The sequence below is a fragment of the Dendrobates tinctorius genome, unplaced genomic scaffold, assembly GCF_039654945.1.
Source record: "Dendrobates tinctorius isolate UK_male_01 unplaced genomic scaffold, ASM3965494v1 ptg000156l, whole genome shotgun sequence".
NCBI classification, from domain to species: domain Eukaryota; kingdom Metazoa; phylum Chordata; class Amphibia; order Anura; family Dendrobatidae; genus Dendrobates; species Dendrobates tinctorius.
Genome location: NW_027361823.1, coordinates 32383035 through 32406544, shown reverse-complemented (window position 1 = coordinate 32406544; position 23510 = coordinate 32383035). Strand labels below are relative to the sequence as shown.

Genomic DNA, 23510 nt, shown 5'->3' with positions numbered 1-23510 from the left:
TGATTAAGAAAGGGTTGTCCACTACTTAACCCCTTCACCCCCAAGGGTGGTTTTCACGTTCATGACCGGGCCAATTTTTACAATTCTGACCACTGTACCTTTATGAGGTCATAACTCTGGAACGCTTCCATGGATCCCGGTGATTCTGACATTGTTTTCTCGTGACATATTGTACTTCATGTTAGTGGTAAAATTTCATTCAAATAACTTGCGTTTATTTGTGAGAAAAACGGAAATTTGGCGAAAATTTTGAAAATTTCGCAATTTTCCAACTTTGAATTTTTTTGCCCTTAAATCACAGAGATACGGCACACAAAAAATTGATAACTAACATTTCCCACATGTTTACTTTACATCAGCACAATTTTGGAACCAAATTTTTTTTTTGTTAGGAAGTTAAGGGTTAAAAGTTGACCAGCGATTTCTCATTTTTACAACACCATTTTATTTTTAGGACCACATCACATTTGAAGCCACTTTGAGGGGTCTATATGATAGAAAATACCCAAAAGTGACACCATTCTAAAAACTGCACCCCTTAAGGTGCTCAAAACCACATTCAAGAAGTTTATTAACCCTTTATGTGCATCACAGGAATTTTTTTTGAATATTTAAAAAAAAAAAAAATGAACATCTAACTTTTTTTCATAAAAAAAATACTTTAGGTTCAATTTTTTTTATTTTCCCAAGGGTACCAAGAGAAATTGGACCCCAAAAGTTGTTGTCCAATTTGTCCTGAGTATGCTGACACCCCATATGTGGGATAAAACTACTGTATGGACACGCGTCAGGGCTCGGAAGGGAAGTAGTGACGTTTTGGAATGCAGACTTTGATGGAATGGTCTGCGGGTGTCATGTTGCCTTTGGAGAGCCCCTAAGGTACCTAAACAGTGGAAACCCCCACAAGTGACCCCATTTTGGAAACGAGACCCCCTAAGGAACTTATCTAGATGTGTGGTGAGCGCTTTGAACCCCCAAGTGCTTCACAGAAGTTTTTAATGCCCGGGCATGAAAATAAAAAAAATCGTATTTTTTTCCACAAACATGATCAATTAGTCCCCAATTTTTTCATTTTCCCAAGGGTAACAGGAGAAATTGGACCCCCAAAAGTTGTTGTCCAATTTGTCCTGAGTACGCTGACACCCCATATGTGGGAGAAAACTACTGTATGGACACACGTCGGGGCTCGGAAGGGAAGCAGTGACGTTTTGGAATGCAGACTTTGATGGAATGGTCTGCGGGTGTCATGTGCGTTTGGAGAGCCCCTGATGTACCTAAACTATTGAAACTCCCCACAAGTGACCCCATTTTGGACACTAGACCCCCCACGGAACTTATCTAGATGTGTGGTGAGCACTTTGAACCCCCAAGTGCTTCACAGAAGTTTATAACACTCGGACGTGAAAATAAAAAAATCATTTTTTTCCACAAAAATGATATTTTTGCCCCCAATTTTTTATTTTCCTAAGGGTAACAGGAGAAATTGGACCCCAAAAATTGTTTTGCAATTTGTCCTGAGTAGGCTGATACCCTACATGTGGGGGTAAAACACTGTTTGGGCGCATAGCAGAGCTTGGAAGGGAAGGAGCACTATTTGACTTTTTCAACTCAGAATTGGCTGGAATTGAGATCAGACGCCATGTTGCATTTGGAGAGCCCCTGATGTGCCCAAACAGTGGAAACCCCCAATTCTAACCCCAACCCGAACCCCAACACGCCCCTAACCCTAACCCTACCCCAACACACCCTTAGCCCTAACCCTAACGGAAAAATGGAAATAAATACATTTTTTTAATTTTATTATTTTTCCCTAACTAAGGGGGTGATAACGGGGGGTTTGATTTACTATTTATGGTGGTTTTTATGTTTGGCGGCTGTCGCACGCTAAAAGACGCTTTTTATTGTAAAAATAGTTTTTGCATCACCACATATTGAGAGCTATAATTTTTCCGTATTTTGACCCACCGAGTCATGTGAGGTCTTATTTTTTGCGGGACGAGTTGACGTTTTTATTGGTACCATTTTCGGGCACGTGGAATTTTTTGATCGCTTTTTATTCCGATTTTTGGGACGCAGAATGAACAAAAACCAGCGTTTCATGAATTTCTTTTGGGGGGGTGCGTTTACACTGTTCCGCGTGCGGTAAAATTGATAAAGCGGTTTTATTCTTCGGGTCAGTACGGTTACAGCGATACCTCATTTAGGTCGTTTTTTTTATGTTTTTGTCGGTTTTATGCAATGAAAACTATTTTATATAAAAAATAATTATTTTTGCATCGCTTTATTCAGCGAGCTATAACTTTATTTTTTCGCTGATGATGCTGTGTGGCGGCTCGTTTTTTGCGGGACAAGATGACGTTTTCAGTGGTACCATGGATATTTATATGCGTCTTTTTGATCGCGCGTTATTACACTTTTTTTTACTTTATTAAATAGTCCCAGGTGGGACATCACTGTCCTGTGACAGATCGCTGATCTGTCACATCACAGATCACTGTGACAGATCAGCGATCTGGCACAGGCACTGCCGAAGGCTTCCTCATGCCTGCGCTTTGCAGGCACTGAGGAAGCCAGCTTACTGCAGGCCCCCGAAGGCCCCCGTCGCCATCTTGGATTCAGGGGCCTGGAGGAAAGGAGCCCCCCGCAGCAGCGCTGCACATTGCGCTGCCGTGGGGGGCTCAGGGAAGCATGGAGGGAGCCCCCTCCCTGCCGATGCTTCCCTTTAACCCCCGGTACACCGCGATCGTGTTTGATCGCGGTGTGCAAGGGGTTAACGTGTCGGGGGCGGTCCGTGACCGCCCCTGACACATTGTGCCGGGTGTCAGCTGTGATACGTACTATCCCGTCCACGGTCATACGGGCCCGGGTACCGTGGACGGGATAGTACGTCGGATGTCAGAAAGGGGTTAATCACCGTCACCACTTCTGTATTTTTCACCCATGCTGGTTTTGGCTTACGAATACTGATGTAAAATACTGCCTAAATACTGAACGTGTAAATGTGGCCTTACACAGGAAAATTTCTGCATCACTGTATGTGAAGAATTGTAAAGTAAGGATGAACAGTTTGAATAACATTGGTTTACAGTTGTATGGTAAATCTACCCTCCAGGAATAGGATGAAGAGAAATCCAGCACCAAAATCTGCATTATATTTTGCTAGAGCTCAATGAATACAACACATTATAATTTTTCAAAATGATAGATTTTATTTCAATGCGTCTGAAAGTTTGTCTTTGGCTTGTGCAAAATAAACTTGCCAAAAATGTATCTGTGAACCAAGGTCATTATCTGGGCCATGATGTCATCAGATGTGCATCAGCCAGGAGGGGAAAGGTTGTTCAAAGCTGCTGCAGAAACTGGAAAGTAGCTGGAAACTCATTTTCTTAACCAAATAATTTACAATTCCTTTTTGAAAATGCAGTCAAATGGATCTTTGACAGACAGTCTTCATTATCTCTTCTGCACTTATTGTTAAAAAAAATTATATGTATTTACTTCTAACATTGGCACGCTGACATTGAAAAAACACCAGTTGTTCTCAGTGCAGAAATCTGCAGCAGGCAAGGTATCCTCCTCGTAATTATTAGGCAACTTTTGAACTCTAAGCATTAGTACTACTTAGTGGCCACATTTAAAGTTCTTCATTCTTCTGCTCACATTATGCCTAAAAAAGAAAATTGTATCAAAATTTACACAATTACTTTGCACCTCAAAACTGGACCATACATTTCATTGAATGTTACAGGGTAGTAATCGATGTATATGAAAAGCATGGTGGCTCTGTTGCCTCGCAGCGCTAGTGTCTTTTGGTCATATTTGACCAAAATCAACAACTGTACAGTTTAAAACAAAACCAAAGAAAAGACAATGCGTGCATATACCCTAATGAAAATGAATAAGTAAAAAAACAAGTGTATTAAATAATAAACATTTTTTTCAGTATTTTTGTATTCAGTACAAGTAGGGCATGGCCCCCTTTTCACTGGCAGTTCATATATAGTCCCTCCAAAGCTGAGTGTCCAGTTGGGACCCGGTGACTCTCTGCCACTATTCGCACTAAGTACAGTAGGTTTTAACATTAAAGAGTGTAGGTACTGTCCCAATGGGATACACCTTGTTGCGGTGGGACATCTTTATGCTTTTTTATAAATCAAAAACAGTGTTTGCTAAGTACCCTATGTTAATTATTTAATACACTTGCTTTTTTACTTATTTATTTTCATTAGGGTATATACACACATTGCCTTTTCTTTGGTTTTGTTTGTTTCCATGGCCAGTGAGAACATGCTTTTACATCATGCATGTTATTCAAGTTATTCTCCAGCTCAGTTTTCTGTTGTTTTTTTTATGTAACTGTATAGAGTTTTTTTTATTGATTCCTTGGGGTTCTTTTCATACACCAAAGCAAATAATGGACTAAGAAGGATGCTGCAAAGCTCCAGTTCCAGGCAATGGCATAGCATGAATTGCCTGCTCCCTCTAACACAGCAATGATACCCTCAAATAGTGTCCTTTTAAAGCAACCACTGTCCCCTAAGTGCTCCTTTAGAAAGTATTATTGCCACTGTAGTATTCCCTTAAAATGTAATGGTGACCCTTTAAAAAGTATTATTGCTATGTTAGTGGCCTCCTTAAATAGTATTAATGCCCCTGGAGTGTCTCCTTCAAAAATAATAATGACACCTTCATGTCACCCCTATAAAAAGAAATAAAGTATATACTCTCCTAATACGGGCGAGTGAGTACTCTCATCCCCTATACACAAAGGGACACCACATGCGGAGCAACGAAGTGACGTCATTGTGCTTGCACTGCCTAGATTAGAGCGTGAAGGGGGAGGTAGCCTATGGTTCCCTGCTCTACCACAGGATTCAAATATAGCAGTGTGATGATGTTTCTGATATGATTCAATGTGGCGGAGCTCTAGGTCACCCAGCCAGAATTTTGGAACATGTGCATTGCACAGGATCTTTATTGCTAACGCCAATTCTTTGGGGTGCAGAATTTCAAAAGAAGAAAAAGGAAGTGCTACCATTTATTACGTTTGAAATTTTACACTCCTAAGAATTTTGCACCCAGGACAACCGTGCCTGTGGTCAGCCCTACACCAATGAGTGCAGGTACCGTACATATATTCAATTATTTAAAAACTTTAATATTTTATATAACGCTGTATAAAACAGATTGTTATCATTCCTTTCCATATTTGGTGTATATGGACAAAATAAGAAGATAAAAAATACCATTTTGCCTTTTTGTGATGAAGCGTGGATCATTGGATCACTGGTGGAACACTGACAGAAGAGGCCCCTGTGCAAGAATAGTACATGGGCTCTTTGCAGTCCAATAGCTCATCATAATGTACAATCCCACCTGCTTCTTGGGCCCCTGTGCGCTTGCGCAGGTTGCACCAATGATATGTTTGCCCCTGAATTGGATCATATGATCATCTTAGTCCTGCTAAGTTGGTCAGAGGCACAGAAGCAACTGCATGTTTTGTAACTCAAACTGACCGTATCACTTACATGATGGAAGATCGGGTCACTCAGATTACACAGCATTGCTTTTCTCAGCCACTGGCACGGGCTTCTCAGCTGTGGTCTCAGTTGGCTACAGTACAGAGATAAAATAAATTATACTCACATCAGCATTAAAAACATCATTAACTACTATGGTAATAGGATAACAAGCTCACAGCATAACATACAGTATATCTTCAGAGTAGACCAGAGAAATAATACCTTGGCCTCCTTAGTTCCTTGTATTAGAGTACTCGCTTGGTTGGGTCGACGCCGGTAGTTGTATGGTCTTCGGAAACCACGTCGGTTTTGTAGATCTGGAGCCCCTGTCTCATATTGGTTTTCCGTGTTTTCATTTTCTCCAGGAGGTGGAAGAGTTCTGGACTGAGTCATAGGTCTGTGGAAAAATCTTTTTATAGATGTTGAAATGCTCCTTGTTTTCTTAGTTGTGTAAATGCTAAGTAACCGCTTCTATGGGTTGTTCCACCATAAAAGCCTTCACAGATAATGAAGCCAGCCTGGTGATGGGCTGATATTAATGTGCCTGACATCTAAAAAAAATCCTGGTTTTCATTTGAGGATATTAAGGCCCCTTGTACATGTATTAAATGATGACAACTGAAATAAATGGCTTTCCATGAAATACATAGAGAAACCATGTCTGTCTGAGAGAGGGCCCACTAGAGAATGTCATAGTGGCCAAATAGAGCATTTAGACAGCGGTTGTCCTTATGAGACAAAACCAATAACACAACATCAACAAACGAGAATGTCTTTTCGGAGGCCCAGTGATTGGGCATACATACATTCTTTTCTGGTCATTGGTTCACAAACAGATGCCCAAACGACATCTGAGTGCATCTTTTATGAGGATATTAAAATCATTGCCCACACACTTTACCCATATAAACAGAAATGTGCTATCAACAATAGCAAAGTTGCATGCAAATGAATAATTGCATCTGCCCTTTGGCCTGGTACATGGTGCTACAACTTTTGGTCTTATGCCATACAGAGAAATGCAGAATAAAGAAGAAAACATGCCAAACATTATATGTTTATACTAAGATGGTAGCCTATGAGCGACTACAGAGTGAAATTTACTAAAATTGCAGTTCAGATTTTTTTTCCATCTCTGCACCCCATTTGTCTATTGTATACTTACTTTTCAGCCATTTTGCCTTCTCTTCAGTTCCCGTCCAGATTCGTAGATTTCATCCTACACTTGATTTCTCCATCCTCTGCTATAGATCTCATGATGCAGCAGCACTACATGGGCAGCTAGTGTCAGTACCATCTCTGCGTGCTGTGGGTCAGCGTGATTATCATCTCCTCTATATTGTCTTAAAGCCACACTCCGTCATGTTTATTTTTTTATTTCTCCACCGGAATGGCTTCACTAATGCAAGTTCCTGCTCATAGTAAAATACTTACCAGCAGACATCTTCTGTTCTCAGCAAGGTTCTGGTCATCTTCTGCAGTTTGTGACTTTCCGGGTCGCTCCAGTATTTGCTGGGTGAGCCAAAAGTCCCTACTCAATGTAAGTTTATGAGAACCAGAAGGAGATTCTCAGACACTTACAGTGAGAGCTTGTGACCGCTCCCTCTTACTTGTAACTCAGGAGCTGTGATCACAAAACTGTGGAGCAGAGCGGCCCCGGGAGCAGAAGAAGACGGCAGCAGCTGCGCTGGTACGGATTTTACTAAGGGCAGGAAACAGACATTAGCAATACCACTCCGGCAGTGAAGTAAAAAAAAAGCCTCGTAAGAGTGGTGCTTTAAGTAAGCTAATATATTATAAGCATGCAGTGAGGGAGGCTGAACTGTTACTTAGTTACACAAATTCATCAAACCTTCGTAGGTCAATGATAAATTTATCGCTACATTATAATAACCCTCAATGCCATTTGTTATGAGAAAATTATCCAGCCCTTTTCTTAACAGCTGATATATTAACTGCCATTACTACCTCCAGTGGTCGATCATTTTCGAACCTTTTCGTGTTTAGATGTCTAAATTGCCTTTCCTCTTGGTCTTTTGGAAGGTCTTTGGCAGGAACAAATCATATACCCGTTCTTTGTATTGTCCACATATTTATTAATAAATGTAAAATGAGATCACTTCTGAGGATCCTATTTTGCAACTTGGACAGGCCTAATTTTTTTATAACCTCTCTGTTGCGAGTTCATTTTCCCCTTCGTCACTGAGGTCTGGTGAACTCCCTATTCTGGTAAAGGAAGGTAATGAGCCTGATTATCAGGCACCTGAGCCTAATGAGGATGACTGGCTGAGTGGAGTCACGGACTGGATAAAAGGCTGCCGACGCCCTTCTGCCCTGCGGGTGATTTCTCTGTGGACTTCTAGGACACCAGTCTGATTCCTGCTCCTCTAAAGCTAAGTTTTCTGTTTTGACTGTTAGCATTTTTGTTTTGTTTTTTGTTTTCCTTGCTTTTCTGTATTCTTCCATTCCCTGCTGGGGTGATCTGAATCTCCTTTTGCCTGTAGCTCTGTCTTCTGAATATTTCTGAGTACTGACATAGCTTTTTTGAAGCCTAGCATCTTCAGGGCCTTTTTCACTGTCAGTCTGTTGGCTCTTATTTTCATAGGGTTTTTCACGGATTGCAGACAGCAGCCTTCCTGTCCTTTTCTGTCTAGTTAGCTTGGGCCCCGTCTTTGCTCAGTCTATCTTTCTGTCTGTGTTAGTATTTTCATCTTGCTTCACCGTCAATATATGTTGGGGGCTGCCTATTGCTTTGGGGTCTGCTCTGGGGCAGTTTAGATTTCCCCTTTCTTTCTTTAGGCCTATTTAATTCTCCGGCTGTGATCGAGGGGTCTAGGGCATCGTAGGAACCCCCCACGGCTACTGCTAGTTGTGTTGATAGGTTCAGGGGTCTGCAATCCGATAGCTGCCAACTTCTTTGGTTTTCTGGACTTAGCTAGCATTTCTGTTTTTGCCTCCTATGGTGACTCAATCATAACACCTCTCATTATAAGCAAGATCTCTTAGATCGTTTAATAAATCAAGTTGACGCCTCTGAACCCTTTTATAGAATTTATAGAGGGGTAATAATACAATGGTATCCTGGGTTGTTATCTATTTCTATGCATCATAATCATAAACTCTTATTTGAAACAGTAGCGGCTGTTTAACACTGAGTACTGCTGCTTATCTTACTTGTTACCTGAATACATAAGTACTTAACTTATTTAGTTATCACTCGTTTATGTACATGTAGTGTAAATGCAGGACAAACTACGGTACTATACATTTATCAACATTACAATTCATCAGTTACATTTTTGCCCAGTGGCCGGCTTATTTAGGTAATATTATACAACCCGGTTTAGCTTTTATTGCCCTGACAAAGTTATGCATGATCATTAAAACCAGATATTTTACCTACAATGCCATCCACAATGTCGATAGTAAAGAGATTTATTTAGAAATCTAACAGATTTACATAGGAGCTGTCTAATTATCATCTGTAACTAGGATAGGGGTTTCTATCCCCCATCCCAGGCTGAGATAGTGTCTCACTTGAGAGAACATAAAGGTATGAATGTATGAAATCACATGACTTAACTGAATGGAAGGAATACATACATTTTTATGAACATTCAAAGGAATAACAAACTAAGGCAATAGTGTATAAATTATAGAATTAACTAAAAAAAACTAGAATGATAATTTAAAGGTAACCATCAGCTTGAAAAGGCTGTCAATTTTCATCAGGTGTAAAAAAGTTGGAAATTATGGTGAACGATGAGAAAAGTGTGAAGGCGCATGTTCAATAACTTTCTCATTTTCTAAATACAGAAAATTTTTAGTGCCAAGGATTTCATTTTCTTTAGCCCAAAATGCACCAGGGGCTTGCACATTTTTATTAATTTAAATGATTCAGAAAAAAGTATGCCGCACTCACCATGGCAGCTTGAATGAAAAGTCCTTTATTTCATGACTATCATCTTAGATGGCAGGGTGCAGCAGCAGGCAGAAGCGTGCGGGGAAAGAGGAGAGAGGACAACGGCCGTTTCACGTTGCCACGTTTCAATAGGTCCAGGTGAAATGGCCGTCGTCCCGTCTCCTCTCTTCCCGCAAGCCTCTGCCCGCTGCTGCACCCTACCATCTAAGATGATAGTCATGAAATAAAGGACTTTTTGTTCAAGCTGCCATGGTGAGTGCCACATACTTTTTTCTGAATCATTTATATCTACATGGTGATATATGCTGAGCACCTTCAAATTGGACATTTATGCTGATAAAGGCTCTATAATCCGGGTCAACTCCTCCATACAAAGGATTACATGTTTTAACACTGGTGCAACTATTCACGTTTCTCTGTGGCTTAGGCTAGTTTCAGACTAGCGTTCTGAGGCGCAGCGCAGGGCCGCCGCTAAGCGTTGCCCCTGGCCGCGCCTCCTACGGTCAGTTCCTCCTCTGATCGCATGACACTGCATGCGATCAGCGTACCCTATAGTTAGCGTTGGGTACGCTGGCCGTGCGCTGGGCTGATTTTGCCGGCGCTTGCGCCCTTTTGGCGCTACGACAAGCGCACAAAAATGCAACACGGCACGTTTTTGTGCGCTCGGCACAGCGCCAAAAGGCGCAAGCGCCGGCAATATCAGCCCAGCACACAGCCAGCGTACCCAACGCTAACTATAGGGTACGCTGATCGCATGCAGTGTCATGCGATCAGAGGAAGAGCTGACCAGAGGAGGCGCGGCCGGGGGCAGAGCTTAGCGGCGGCCCTGCGCTGCGCCTCCGAACGCAAATCTGAAAGTAGCCTTAGAGACTTTTATTAATTTGATGCAATTAACTCCAATAAACTTTTGTATTTGAAAGTCTTCTCCAATGATTCTGTAGCAAATTCTGTAAATAATTTGCTGAATTGTCAGAATCTAGTCTGATAGAAATAGAAATATTATACAGCATTATTCAGTAATAAGTATTTGGAAGAGAATTACAATAAGGAGCTAATGTTATTTGGCTCTTGTGACCTTTGGAGCTTTATTCAGAACACCAGACACTTTAATAGAAAATAAAATATATAATATTAATTAGATAATAATAAAAATACACATTACTACTCTGAAGAACCTACCTACGATACCTTGCTCTGTAGTTGGTTGGCTGGCGAAGTGGTTGCTGGGTTTGGTTTGCTTCAAGGACACCGTCTTTGATCTCACCGTCAACTCCCTGTAGTATGGTAAAGGGCTATCTTATACATTTGTACAGTAATGTGTTATGTAGCAAGAAAATTTTATTATGATTTAATTAATACAACGTTGTAGTATCCAATCAATATGAGGAGTTGAGATTTAATTCCCCAAACTATATTGGAAAAATGAAACGACTGGTTTCTCTAAAACGTGAGCTGGATCAAGATTAATCGAGGAGGACACTGTTAATGGGTAGGAGGCACTTCTTTCTCTGGAACCTCGATTAATCTTGATCCAACTCTGCACAAATGTTAGATTTTGTCACCACTTACCCCAATTCACCTGCAATGTCATAGTTATTATGAAGACTACTGTGTTCTGTTGGGTGAAACAAGGGCTGTTAATGTTGTTATTGTCAATTCTTTGTTTAACCCAGACATAAATGAAAATAAAGGTATGTGGTAGCTGCGTATACCCCTCTTTTTATAGTAATAAATAGGCATGGTCAGCTATCAGATTTAAGGCCCAGTCAGACATAGCGATCTCTGAGTTACAAGTTTTGTGACACAACAGTGATCTCACCAGCGAGATCGCTGTGTGTGACAGCGATCAGCGACCGCCCCCCCCCTGCCGGTATCGCTGATCGCTGCAAGAAAACTCTGGACATTTCTTTCGTCGCTGATCTCCCGCTGGCCAGCACGCATCGCTGCGTGTGACAGGCGGGAGACCAGCGATCAGGTGTAAAATAATAAAAAATATTGTTATTCTCACCTTCCGGCGTCCCGCGCAGCATTCCCGCCTCTCTCCACGCTCCCAGTAATCCTTTGGAAGAATGACCGCGAGACTTCGCGATCCCGCGAGAACGGACGTCATCGCGGTAATTCTCGCAAAGGATTACTGGGACCGGAGCATGGAGAGAGGCGGGAATGCTGCGCGGGACGTTGGAAGGTGAGAATAACATTATTTTTTATTTTAATTCTATTTTTTACATGGATCCATGGCATCAGCGCTAACGAACACAGCGATGCCGCGTGCGCAGCGTCGCTGTGCTAATCGCTGGTGAAGCTGTCTGTTTGACAGCTCACCAGCGATCACATAGCGACTTACCAGCGATCCTGACACGTTGATATCGTTGTCGGGAACGCTGGTAAGTCGCTATGTGTGACTCCAGCCTTCGTCTAGATAGAGTTTGGAATGTGAAGAAAAGTTTTCACCAAATGGGTCTTTTAAAATAGTTTTACCCTCAAGTATCAATATATTACTTGATACTAGAAAGCTCAAAATTTCTGTGAAGATCCAATGTGCCATACAAAGGTTTGAGCTGTTAGACATGAGTACATATATAGAGAAATTATTTATATCCACAATTATTTCTAAATATGGCTGTGGAATTAGATGGGCTTGACCATCAAGCACGTCCCCAGCCTTTAAACATGACCAGTCATTGTGGGCATGACCCTTAGACAAGTGTGCTTGTAATCTGAGTTGCTGAAGTTGACTGTGCTTTCACGCTCCTTTTTCTCTTATAATCCGGAGCATCTGTTTCTACTTCTCACACAGTCTGAGACAAATTTAGACTTTCAACAACAGCAGCTGCTGCGATTAATTTTTTCATCCACTCATTCATTTCCAGGAAGATGCGACTCACAGTCATTTAAATGTTAGAGCTATGACATCTACAGGTGCTTCTCACAAAATTATAATATCACCACAAAATTAATTTATTTCAGTTCTTCAATACAAAAAGTGAAAATAATATATTATACAGAGTCATTACAAACAGAGGGATCTATTTCAAGTGTTTATTTCTGTTAATGCTGATGATTATGGCTTACAGCCAATGAAAACCCAAAAGTCATTATCTCAGTAAATTAGAATACTTTATAACACCAGCTTGAAAATTTATTTTAAAATCCGAAATGTTAGCCTACTGAAATGTATGTTCAGTAAATGCACTCAGTACGTGGTCGGGGCTCCTTTTGGATCAATTACTGCATCAATGCGGCGTGGCATAAAGGCGATCAGCCTGTGGCACTGCTGAGGTGTTATGGAAGCCCAGGTTGCTTTGATAGAAGCCTTCAGCTCATCTGCATTGTTGGGGCTGGTGTCTCATCTTCCTCTTGACAATACCCCATAGATTCTGTATGGGATTAAGGTCAGGTGAGTTTTCTGGCCAATCAAGAATAGTGATATTGTTGATTATAAACCAGGATTGGTACTTTTGGCAGTGTGGACAGGTGCCAAGTCCTGCTGGAGAATGAAATTTCATCTCCAAAAAGCTTGTCGGCAGAGGGAAGCATGAAGTGCTCTAAAATTTCCTGGTAGTTTGCTTCACTGACTTTGGTCTTGATAAAACAGAGGACCTACACCAGCAGATGACATTGCTCCCTAAACCATCACTGATTGTGGAAACTTCACACTAGACCTCAAGCAGCTTGGATTGTGGCCTCTCCACTCTTCCTCCAGACTCTGGGACCTTGATTTCCAGATGAAATGCAAAATTTACTTTCATCTGAAAACAACACCTTGAACCACTGAGCAACAGTCCAGTTCTTTTTCTCCTTAGCCCAGGTGAGACGCTTCTGGCATTGTCAATTGGTCATGAGTGGCTTGACACAAGGAATGCGACACTTGTAGCCCATGTCCTGGATATGTCTGTGTGTGTGGTAGCTCTTGAAGCAATGACTCCAGCACTAGTCCGCTCCTTGTGAATCTCCCCCAAATTTTTGAATGGCCTTTTCTTAACAATCCTTTCAAGGCTGCGGTTATCCCGGCTGCTTGTGCACCTTTATCTTCCACACTTTTTCCTTCCACTCAACTTTCCATTAATATGTTTGGATACTGCACACTCTGAACAGCCAGCTTCTTTAGCAATGACCTTTTGTGAATTACCCTCCTTGTGGAGTGTGTCAGTGACTGCCTTCTGGACATCTGTCAAGTCAGCAGTCTTCCCCATGATTGTGGAGTCTACTAAAACAGACTAATGGACCTTTTCAAATGCTTAGGAAGCCTTTGCAGGTTTTTTTTTATTATTCTAATTTACTGAGATAATGACTTTTGGGTTTTCATTGGCTGTAAGCCGTAATCATCAACATTAACAGAAATAAACACTTGAAATAGATGACTCTGTGTGTAATGACTATATAATATATGAGATTCACTTTTTGTATTGAAGAACTGAAATAAATGAACTTTTTGATGATATTCTAATTTTGTGAGAAGCACCTGTATATGTATATCAGCTCCATTACTTTACCCTTCTGTTTGTTAATTTAACTCGTATTATGTATATGTGGCAGCTCAGGTGTATACTGTGTCCAAGAAAGAAAAGTTTGTCATTTAACTAAGTGGCCCCATTACTTATGCAGGAGTCCCCCCCTTGTGAGCAGTCAGCCATGAAAGAGAAAATATTGCAGAAATTTAGAGCCATGCTTAAGGGCTTTTTCACACGTTCATCTTTCCAGTACATGTCATATCTGGTTTTTTTCGCGGATATCACACGTACCCATCCATATACCTAATTTGGACATGTCCGTGCACAATGAGTCATCCACAGCCCATCACAAAGCATCTTTCATTTCACCAGAGCTGTTTAAAAGAAGCTGAGCTGTGATTAGTTGCTATGAGCAACAGTTTTCCCACTCAGCGACAACACCTCAGCAGATACTAACCAGGTGGGAGAAATGTAGCATCCCTGGAAACATAAGCTCCCAGCCATTGTCTGCCCCCCAGAAAGGAGCAGAGAGCACATGACAGAAATGAATCACCCCCTCCCGTGCCCATATAACCATCACATATCCTCCATCCCCATAGGCACATCTTCCCTCTTAAAGGGATCCCCGGTAAGGAAGTTAGGACCGTTCCACTTAGCGCTGTGGTTCTTATCCCAGGGTCTCTTAAAGGGATCATTGGTATGGAAGTTGGAGAAATTCCACTAATTACTCTGGTTCTAACTCCAGGCCCCTCTTAAAGTACGGTACGGTACGGAAGTTAGGGCAAATCCACTCAGCGCTTTGGTACTGACCCCAGGGCTCTCTTAAAGGGAATCTGTCACCCCTTTTTTGAGATATCATATAATGATATCATTCAATTGTGTAGCACATGAGGATTCTCTTAGTACTTTTGCTTCCCCCTGACCCTGCACCTTTCATGCATAAATACCTTTTTTATATCGGTTCAGATGTATGTAAACTGCCGCTGTCCGGTCCGCTGGGCGGGGCTTATTCACCTGCTCCCCCGCTCCCTGTCTTGCTCTACGCATTTCTTCTTGTGTAGAGCAAGACAGGGATGGGGGGGAGCAGTTGATTAAGCCCCGCCCAGCGGACCGCACAGAGGCAGTTTACATACATCTGAACCGATATAAAAAAGCTATTTATGCATGAAAAGTTTCTTAACTCTTTGAATCCCACTGGGTTGCCTCTTCATGAACTAAAGCTGAATTCAGGAGCTGTAATTATGCTCCTGCGTAATCTTAACAGAAAGCGTAGCATTTGGAATGGCACAAGGCTTTATGTGAAAAGCTTAAAAGCAAACGTTATTCATGCCGTTGCTTTAAATGGAAAAAGCATAGGGTTAGACAGTTCTGCCAAACAGGCAGCTTCACCAGCGATCAGCACCAGCGACGCCAAGCGGGCGCGTCGCTGTGTACCTTGGTTACCAGCTCCCTGTATCAGCGCGCTGGTAACTAAGGTACACATCGGGTTTCTAAGCACCGCGCGCTGCTTAGAAACCTGACGTTTACCTTGGTTACCAGCTACCTGATTGCTGGTCGTTGCTCTCCCGCCTGCCACACGCAGCGATGCGTGCTGGCCAGCGGCTGACCAACGATCAAAAAAAAAGTCCTAACCTTTCATGAACGATCAGCGATACCCGGCAAGGGGGCCGGCTGCTGATAGCTGTCACACACAGCGATCTCGCTGGCGAGATCGCTGTTGCATCACAAAACTTGTGACTCAGCAGCGATCTCGCTAGCGAGAGCGCTGTGTGTGACAGGGGCTTTAGCTCTACCTGTTCATTTCCTTTAGAAATAGAGCTATGAGATAGCTCTACCCATGCACTTCATGGATAGCACTATCGAATAACTGTACCCGAACAGTATTAACTACAGAGCTTTTTCATACACAAGGTAGGAGTGGCAAGAGAGGTACACCAGGTATTTATGCTTGCTGTTAGTCTGCACATACGCCAGTCTGGTGCGTGGTTACACCCCATTGCGTGGTTCGTAATACCAGCTCACACCCAAAGGGCATGCAATCACTCGTTATAACCTATGTTCATGTTTTTGCACAGACCGTGTATCTGTGCAAAACACACGGCGACATATCCGCTTTTTACCGGCAGCTTGGATGACAAGGGCCAATACAAGTCTATGGGTCCGTAAAAAAAACACATATAGCACATGGATGACGTCAGTGCGCATTCCATCTGACATCCGTGTTCTGTCCAGCATTAATTATGGACGCATAAAATTAGGTTTCATTTGTGTATCCTTGTAGCTAGGATATATTCACACATACTCTTAAAAATATATATATAAAAAAACACAGCTATTGAATTTGTCACCTTATACATACCTCCCTTGAAGGTCCTCTTCTGCGTCCATAATAACCGCGGCGATATCTACGGCGATCAGCAGCATAACGACTACCCTGGACAGGAGCTCCTTTTGGGCCTGTTACATTAGCTGCTTCGGCGCCCTAAAAAATTAAGTTTGCAGATTAATGGAGTTAAGAATCACGTTAATACAGCACTTAAAGGGGTATTCTGGCTATAAAGATTTATCACTTAGCCACTGTTAGGTTATAAATGTCAGATCATGAGGGTCTGACCACTGGACCCCCACAATCAGTTGTTCCCCTGTCTACCATAGCTGCACCAGAGCAGCAAACAAGGGTTTAAAGAAGCTGTGCATGCACATAGAATAAACTGCAACAGCTGAACGGAGCAAATAAATAATTTTTATAAGTAAAAGAAAGTTCTGTCTACTTCTTATACCTCAGATTATGTTACATGTCCTGTGAGTATTACACATCATAAAAACAGACCGACAAGAGCGACTTACCTTTTCCCCAGCAACAACATCAAACTCCACCACCTCTCCATCCCCTACGCTCCGCAGGTATTTGCGAGGATTGTTTTTCTTGATTGCTGTCTGTGAAATAGAATACATAACATTTTGGAAAATTGTATGCAAAGGCGTCATTTACACATCAGTAGCTTTGATCAATATTTCTTTAGTATTTGTATACCAAAGTCAGGAGTGTCCCAAAAACACAGAAGAGGTGTCAATCTTTTAATTATAGTTTTTCTCTGAATGTTAAACTCCTGGTTTTGACATACAAACAATGATGACATATTGATCAAAAATACTGATGGGTGAATGAGGCCTAAAACTAGTGTTGAGCAAAAAGATCCACAATGCCGAAGCAATAACGTCATGCAAGGCCTACTAATCAGTAGACGGAGGCCACGAGGATGCTAGCAGGTAAGAGGAGGTTCGCAGGGCTCTGGTCCGACTGCCATGTGCTACCAATGTGGCACCTGGACCAGTGTTCTGTGAATCGTTTTGCTCGAACATAATTAAGACCAATTCTTGGAATATAAACATTTGACACAATGGGTAAGTTAATACAAAAAAACAGAAAAGAAATCCTAATATTCAAGGTCATGAAATGTTGCTTCAGGCCTTATAATAACCTCCATCCAGGCCCTTTGTTGTCATTAATATACATTACAAAACCTGCTTACTACTCAGACTAGAAGCCTTCACTTTAGGCCACCATAAACCATTATAGCTGGGTCATGATAATTTGCAATCGAGCAATACAGGGAGAAACCCACTGGCGGCGGCACAAAAATTGTCTAACCATTTCCTATGGTTCCCGGCCAGCTCTTCGTACAATCTTTTCTTTGGAGTGTTTCAGAGAAAAACATACTTGCCCGTGGTTTGGGCAGCATGATTCGACTGACAGGTTCCCCTTAACTTCATACTATCCTGTGTCAATTGAGAGATAACTATAGCATGCTCGATTATGTCTTCTAGCTTGCAGTGCGGGCAGATGGAATATTTGATCTTAATTCCTTTAGGTGCCATTAACCTTAGATACCTGTCCGTTGAAGTCCCTTTCATTGGACAACTATCTCTCATGATTTCATTATACATACAAACACTCGGCTCAGCCAACCTTTTATGTGTTTTCATTGGGGAGAGAGGAGTAGGTCTATTCCAAGCATCTTATCTAACGGGAGAAAAATAAAGAATCGTCTGTGTAGATTCAAAATGCTTGACCCTTATCGCCAACAAAATAATCTGTAGATGGAGAGTTTGGAGACCCACATACACATATGATGGTCTTGTCTAAATCAGCAGATTTAATAGACTTTTATCTAATGTATAAATAGGTATAATGTATTAGTAAAAACTTCATAATCACCCCTTCTTCAGAAAACAGTTTTAGAACTAATATACTGTCAGGAGTAAACTTAAACTCAATCCTACGACCTCCCATGTCTTGCACTGGAGTGTACAAGCTGGTGGATGCCGCTAGACGATTGACTGATGTGTAATCCGGCCTTGAACAACACTGTATAATATATAATTTCTTCATAAAATTCATATGTATAATTCATCTTCACGAATAATGTAGTGTGAAGACAAGTAGTTTTAAATAAGATGAGTGTCACACCGCAGGGGATGATGATGACCTCCTGCTTCATCATAAAACTCAGACTACAAAGTTCACCTCATCAGCGCTTCTGCTGTGCTAGGCACCAGGCAATGCGTGAAGGGAACAGGTGCTGCTACATAGGACGGTAGCAATAACAGGCTCAGTGCTATCTAATGGAATGAAACACTACTTGAAAGTTGGAGCCCTTCCAGTCACCCAGACTGCTCAATACCAAGGTAAGCAAAGTTCGCTGTCATACCAATAAATTACATTGTCATTCCACTTGCCCACAGTCTCTCGCGATGATGCTGAATTGTTTGGGGTCGTTCTGGCCATGAAACGTGAGTTTACTACTATTCAGACAAGTTTGTCCCATTGATTCCTCCAATTGACCCTTCACTCCTCTCTGTGTTAGTGACTTTCTCAAGTTACGTTTTGACAGGCCTGGCAGCGGATGGTGTTCTATTTTAACTCATCATCAGCACTAAACGCCTATCCAGAAAGGATAAAGTCAGCGACACATCAATCATTGCTCTAACCATAAAACATTCCGGGGATTTGTAGATAAAGATACAAAAAACAATATAGTACCAGTGTAATTGGATTTAGGTAAATGAAAAGTCATGAAAAAAATATATATATGGTATATATGTTTTTAAGGTCAGGATCACACGAGAGCATGAAAAACCATACAATTTTCCTTCAGAAAAAAAAAAGGCCAATTTTTATCCATATTTTCCTCTATATTGCATTCATATATGCCATCAGTTTGTCCATTTTTTACACCTATATGACATCTGTATGTCATGGGTTTTTACTTTTTATACATCACCAGTTAAAAAAAATTTACAAGGCCAAATACAGTTTCCTTTGTTACTATTTGCAATGTATCCGTAAATAACAGATGCAATATGAATGATCCATATAAACTTGAATAGGCGAGTTTCATCCAAAATAAGGAAGATACTAGTTCACTCTGTGATTTTTTTTTTCCATACGGATACTTGGTCTGTGTGGAAACTGTCATCGGAGCAGCCCTACAGAATAACATTTGTCCATGTGCTATCCAATTAACAGGAACAGAACACGTCGTCTGAACGAGGCCTAACAGGGAACAGATCCTCCTGTTGTAGAATACTTTCCTAAATATTGATCGCTGGAAATGCTTATGGCTTTCTCAAACCTTTCATAATACCTCTGTCATACCCTCACACTCTTACAAAGGATTGTTTCACGTCTCACCTGGTGGACAAAGACATCTTCTTTGGTGTCATTTCTAGAAAGATAATAGCAAATTAGAAAAATATTACACAGTTCTATTGAGAGATGTGAAGATTTAATAGTAAGGTGATGGTCAGTGGAAAAACGTGAAGCTTATGGGCCACAATGCAAAGTCTCCAACAGGGAGACTTTGTCATGGTTTTTTTTAAAGTATTAGTAATCTCTAGTGATGAGCTAATGTCTTCGGATAACTATGGGCGAGTAGCATCGTTGCTCGGGTGGTCTCCTCAGCTGCATGATTTGCGACTGTTAGCTTGAATACATGTGTGGATTGCCTGTTTGTTAGGGAATTCCCACATGTATTCAGTCTGTCTACAAAGTCGCAAATCATGGAGCTGAGACAACGAAATCTAAATCTTCGAGCACAGCAAAATACTCGGAGATCACCAGAGCATGCTCTGGGAGACCCAAGCATCGAGTATACTCGCTCATCACTAGTACACACCTATATTCAACACCATTCTAGTCCTCTTCTGAATTACATGAATTACATAATGGAAAATCAGACTCTCTGGATCACTGTGTGCTAGTATTACATGGAGATTCTGGAGTATTCTGCTTGTCTACAAGTCGCAAATCATGCAGCTGAGACGCCGAAAACTAAATCTCCGAGCACGCCAAAATACTTGGAGATCACCCGAGCATGCTCAGGGAGACCCGAGCAACGATGCTACTCGCCAATCACTAATAGTAGAACCAAATAGACATGATCTAGCCTTAAGGCTAGTTTCACATTAGCGTTTTTTTGCGCAGCGCATCGGGCGCATAAAAAACGCAAAGAAAAACGCAAAACAAACGCGCGGTTTTTTAACGTCATGCGCACGCTGATGCGTCAAAAAACCACAGCGTTGCTTGCGTTTTACATGCGTTTGCGTTTTTTTATGCACATGCGTTTTTAGGTGTGACATTTTTTCCATTGTCTAGAGAACATTCTAGACTTGTTTAACTCAAAAACGCATGCCCAAAAAAACGCAAGCGTGCGCAAGACCATGTGCACGCATGCGTTCCCATAGACTTCAATGTGTTGTTTTTGCGCATTCCGTGCACAAGCGTGCGCATGCGTTTTTTTGCCGAGACAGGGCGCACCAAAAAATGCAACATGTTGCGTCTGGCGCGCCTGGCGCGAAAGACAAAAAAACGCATGCGCACAAAAACGCAAGTGTGCGCAAGACCATGCGCACGTCATGTTAAACATAGGTGCGCGGTGCGCATGCGCACGCACGATGCGCTGCGCACAAAAACGCTAATGTGAAACCAGCCTTATACATCTCTAAAGGTTGAGTAAGGCTGTAATGATCTCATGTGTACAAGAGAAATGGGACAGCCAGGGACGCCCTCCTATCTGTGGAACTTGCATTGATAATGAATGGAGGGGAGGTGGACATGCTTGACCTTCACTCCATTCAGACGGGAGGAGCCCTGTTCTCAGAATCATTCGGGTTCCCCACCGGTCAGACACCTAGCGATCAAAAAACCTTTAATGTGTATATTAATCCAAAATATAGTCAAATATATTTTAGTTTTGATAGAAAGCTTACCGATTTATGAATCCATAGCCATTCCTTACATTGAACCATTTAACGGTCCCTTGGACTTTCGTTGCTGGAAAAAAAATGTGTACCGTAATTTCAAAACTCATAGTACCATAGTAATCCCAATTCTAAACATATATTTATACCCTAAGCTCTGAGCTATTTCTGTACAGTGAGTATGTGCACAGCTAAAATATTAGTATGTGATTGATAGGGTATTACATGATTGAATGTGCAAATATGTTCTAACAAGAATAGCTGTATAATAACGTAACATAAGACTGATGGTGATATAGAAAAAGGTCTTCTTCACTTCTCATTCATGACTTTCCTTGGTAACATATGAAATATTATCAGGGAGTAGATGAACAGATGGGATTAATCCAGACCAGAAATAGCCCATGACAGGAACATTAGGTAATTAATTCACAATAGGAAGAGAGCACATACTGGAAAATCAACATGTTGTAGTAGGCCAGTGTGAATTCACACTACTGCAGAATTAATTCACAATTCTCACCTAGCACCGTCCTCTCCACTTCGCTTGCACCAGGGTCAGCCGCATTTGGTTCAGTCCCTGGAGTTTTGGGTTTTGGTTCTTCAGCTGTTCCTTCACTCATGACTGTGAATCCTTATGTTCTGTTCCCTGCTAAATGGTGTTGGGAGAGGAGGGAAGGAGAGGCAGGGAGGATTGCAGATGGTAGTTCGAGGGATCTCTTTCCTCGATCGGTCTTGTTCTCTTTCTGTCACTGATCTTACTGACCTAAAAATGGCCCTTCAGTGTCTTTTATATGGTGGTGAATGTCCACCCATCGTCATCTCTCCTTTCTTAAAGAGACATGCCATGTGATTACTCATCGGCAGCATGAGTAGTATGATTTATTCCTGTCTTAGGTTGCACCACAGCAATTTTCGAAGTCACTTTAGAATTAGCTACCATGCCAGATAACTTTTTTTTTTTTATCTGCCATCTTCTCTTTTGACTCATTGTTAAAGGGTTTTTCTTGCCTCCGGAAGCATTTCATGCCGCAATGACCGATGCCATTTTTCATGTTCACATAATTTTTAAATTTTTCTATTAAATTGATTTTTACAGTGTTTTTGTGTCCAATAGGGAATTATTATTTGCCATGCAGTAAACAAATCGCAGCTACTTTTTAAGCAATATTGTCCTTTTATTGTTTGAAAAAAAAAAAAAGAATACATTTTTATTTTTTTCAGGTTAAAAAAAAAAAATTAAGTATATATTTTTTTCTATTATTTTTTTTTATGCATAGCATGTTTTAGCTAAATTTACTTTGTCTGGGGTAGGGTATTGATTAATATTAGCAGATGATTTTTCCATCACAAAAATAAACCCTGTATGAACATACCCTTAGCATCCCTAATGGTTTACAATAGAATCATATCTGTATTACTATATGATCAGGCCAGTAAATAATTAGTGGCACCGTATGCATGAAAAAAGCACAGCGATGTTTTTTTAGGGCATTTTATTTTTACTATTTGTTATATATTGTTATATATTAGTAACAGCTCACAGCTGTTTACTTAGCGTTTCCTGGTGAATTTATGGGGGACCCCAGAAAAAAAAATGATGTAGGGTCCCCCTACAAATTCAAACCAGCAAAGGCTAAACAGACAGCTGTGAGTTGATATTAATAACCCGTAAAGGGGTCGGATATTGCCTTCTGCTTAGCCTCACTCTTCCCACTTGCCCTGGGATGACAGCTGCCTTCAGCAGGTGGCGCTTGGGAGCAGCGCGAACTGTACTGCTTTTCCCAGGCGCCGATACGTGTCACACAGATGGCACACGGATGTGAAACACAGACAACAAACAGATACACGAATGTCACATATGTACATACAGACCACACACGGACCTCACCAGTAATGGTTTTTCCTATACAGGAATCACAAGAACGTGTGAAGGAGGCCCTACCCACAAGGCAAGATCTTGAATGGAAACCCAGACTGAGGAAGATTGATAGCCATCTTGTGTTTCGTCCATTTTCAAATTGTGCCAACAATTGTTGCCTACTCACCAAGCTGCTTGCCTAGTTTCCATATTATGTGCAGGTGTTCAATTTTGTCACTGGTGTCCTTAGACAGCTCTTTGGTCTTGGCCATGGCGGGGAGGTTGGAGTGTGATTGATTGTGTGGACAGGTGCCTTTTATACAGGTAACGAGTAACGACGAGTTCAAACAGGTGCAATTAATACAGGTAATCAGTGCAGAGTAGGAGTGCTTCATAAATAAAAACAGGTCTGTTAAGGCCAGAATTCTTGCTGGTTGGTAGGTGATCAAATAATTAAATTCCATTTTAATACATGAAACAAGTATTTAAAA

At 41.4% G+C, this 23510-nt stretch overlaps 1 protein-coding gene across 4 annotated transcripts; it reads right to left on the bottom strand.

The window, feature by feature from the left end:
• Nucleotides 1-3183: 3183 nt before the first annotated feature.
• LOC141051373 (Y-box-binding protein 3-like) lies at nucleotides 3184-23306 on the bottom strand. Of its 4 annotated transcripts, none has more exons than XM_073548313.1 (9): nucleotides 23207-23306; nucleotides 21168-21231; nucleotides 19591-19624; nucleotides 16743-16832; nucleotides 16255-16377; nucleotides 10624-10718; nucleotides 5745-5931; nucleotides 5529-5613; nucleotides 3184-3667 (listed from the first exon to the last, which is right to left on the bottom strand). In XM_073548313.1, the coding sequence occupies exons 1-8, from the start codon at nucleotides 23289-23291 to the stop codon at nucleotides 5554-5556; spliced, it is 738 nt and encodes a 245-aa protein (XP_073404414.1). In that variant the 5' UTR covers nucleotides 23292-23306; the 3' UTR covers nucleotides 3184-3667; nucleotides 5529-5553. The 4 variants fall into 4 exon arrangements, with proteins under 4 accessions (XP_073404414.1, XP_073404412.1, XP_073404413.1 ...); XM_073548311.1 differs by lacking the exon at nucleotides 23207-23306 and adding an exon at nucleotides 21682-21929; XM_073548312.1 differs by lacking the exon at nucleotides 23207-23306 and adding an exon at nucleotides 21682-21929 and having other exon boundaries at nucleotides 5745-5919.
• Between the last annotated feature and the right edge of the window lie 204 nt (nucleotides 23307-23510).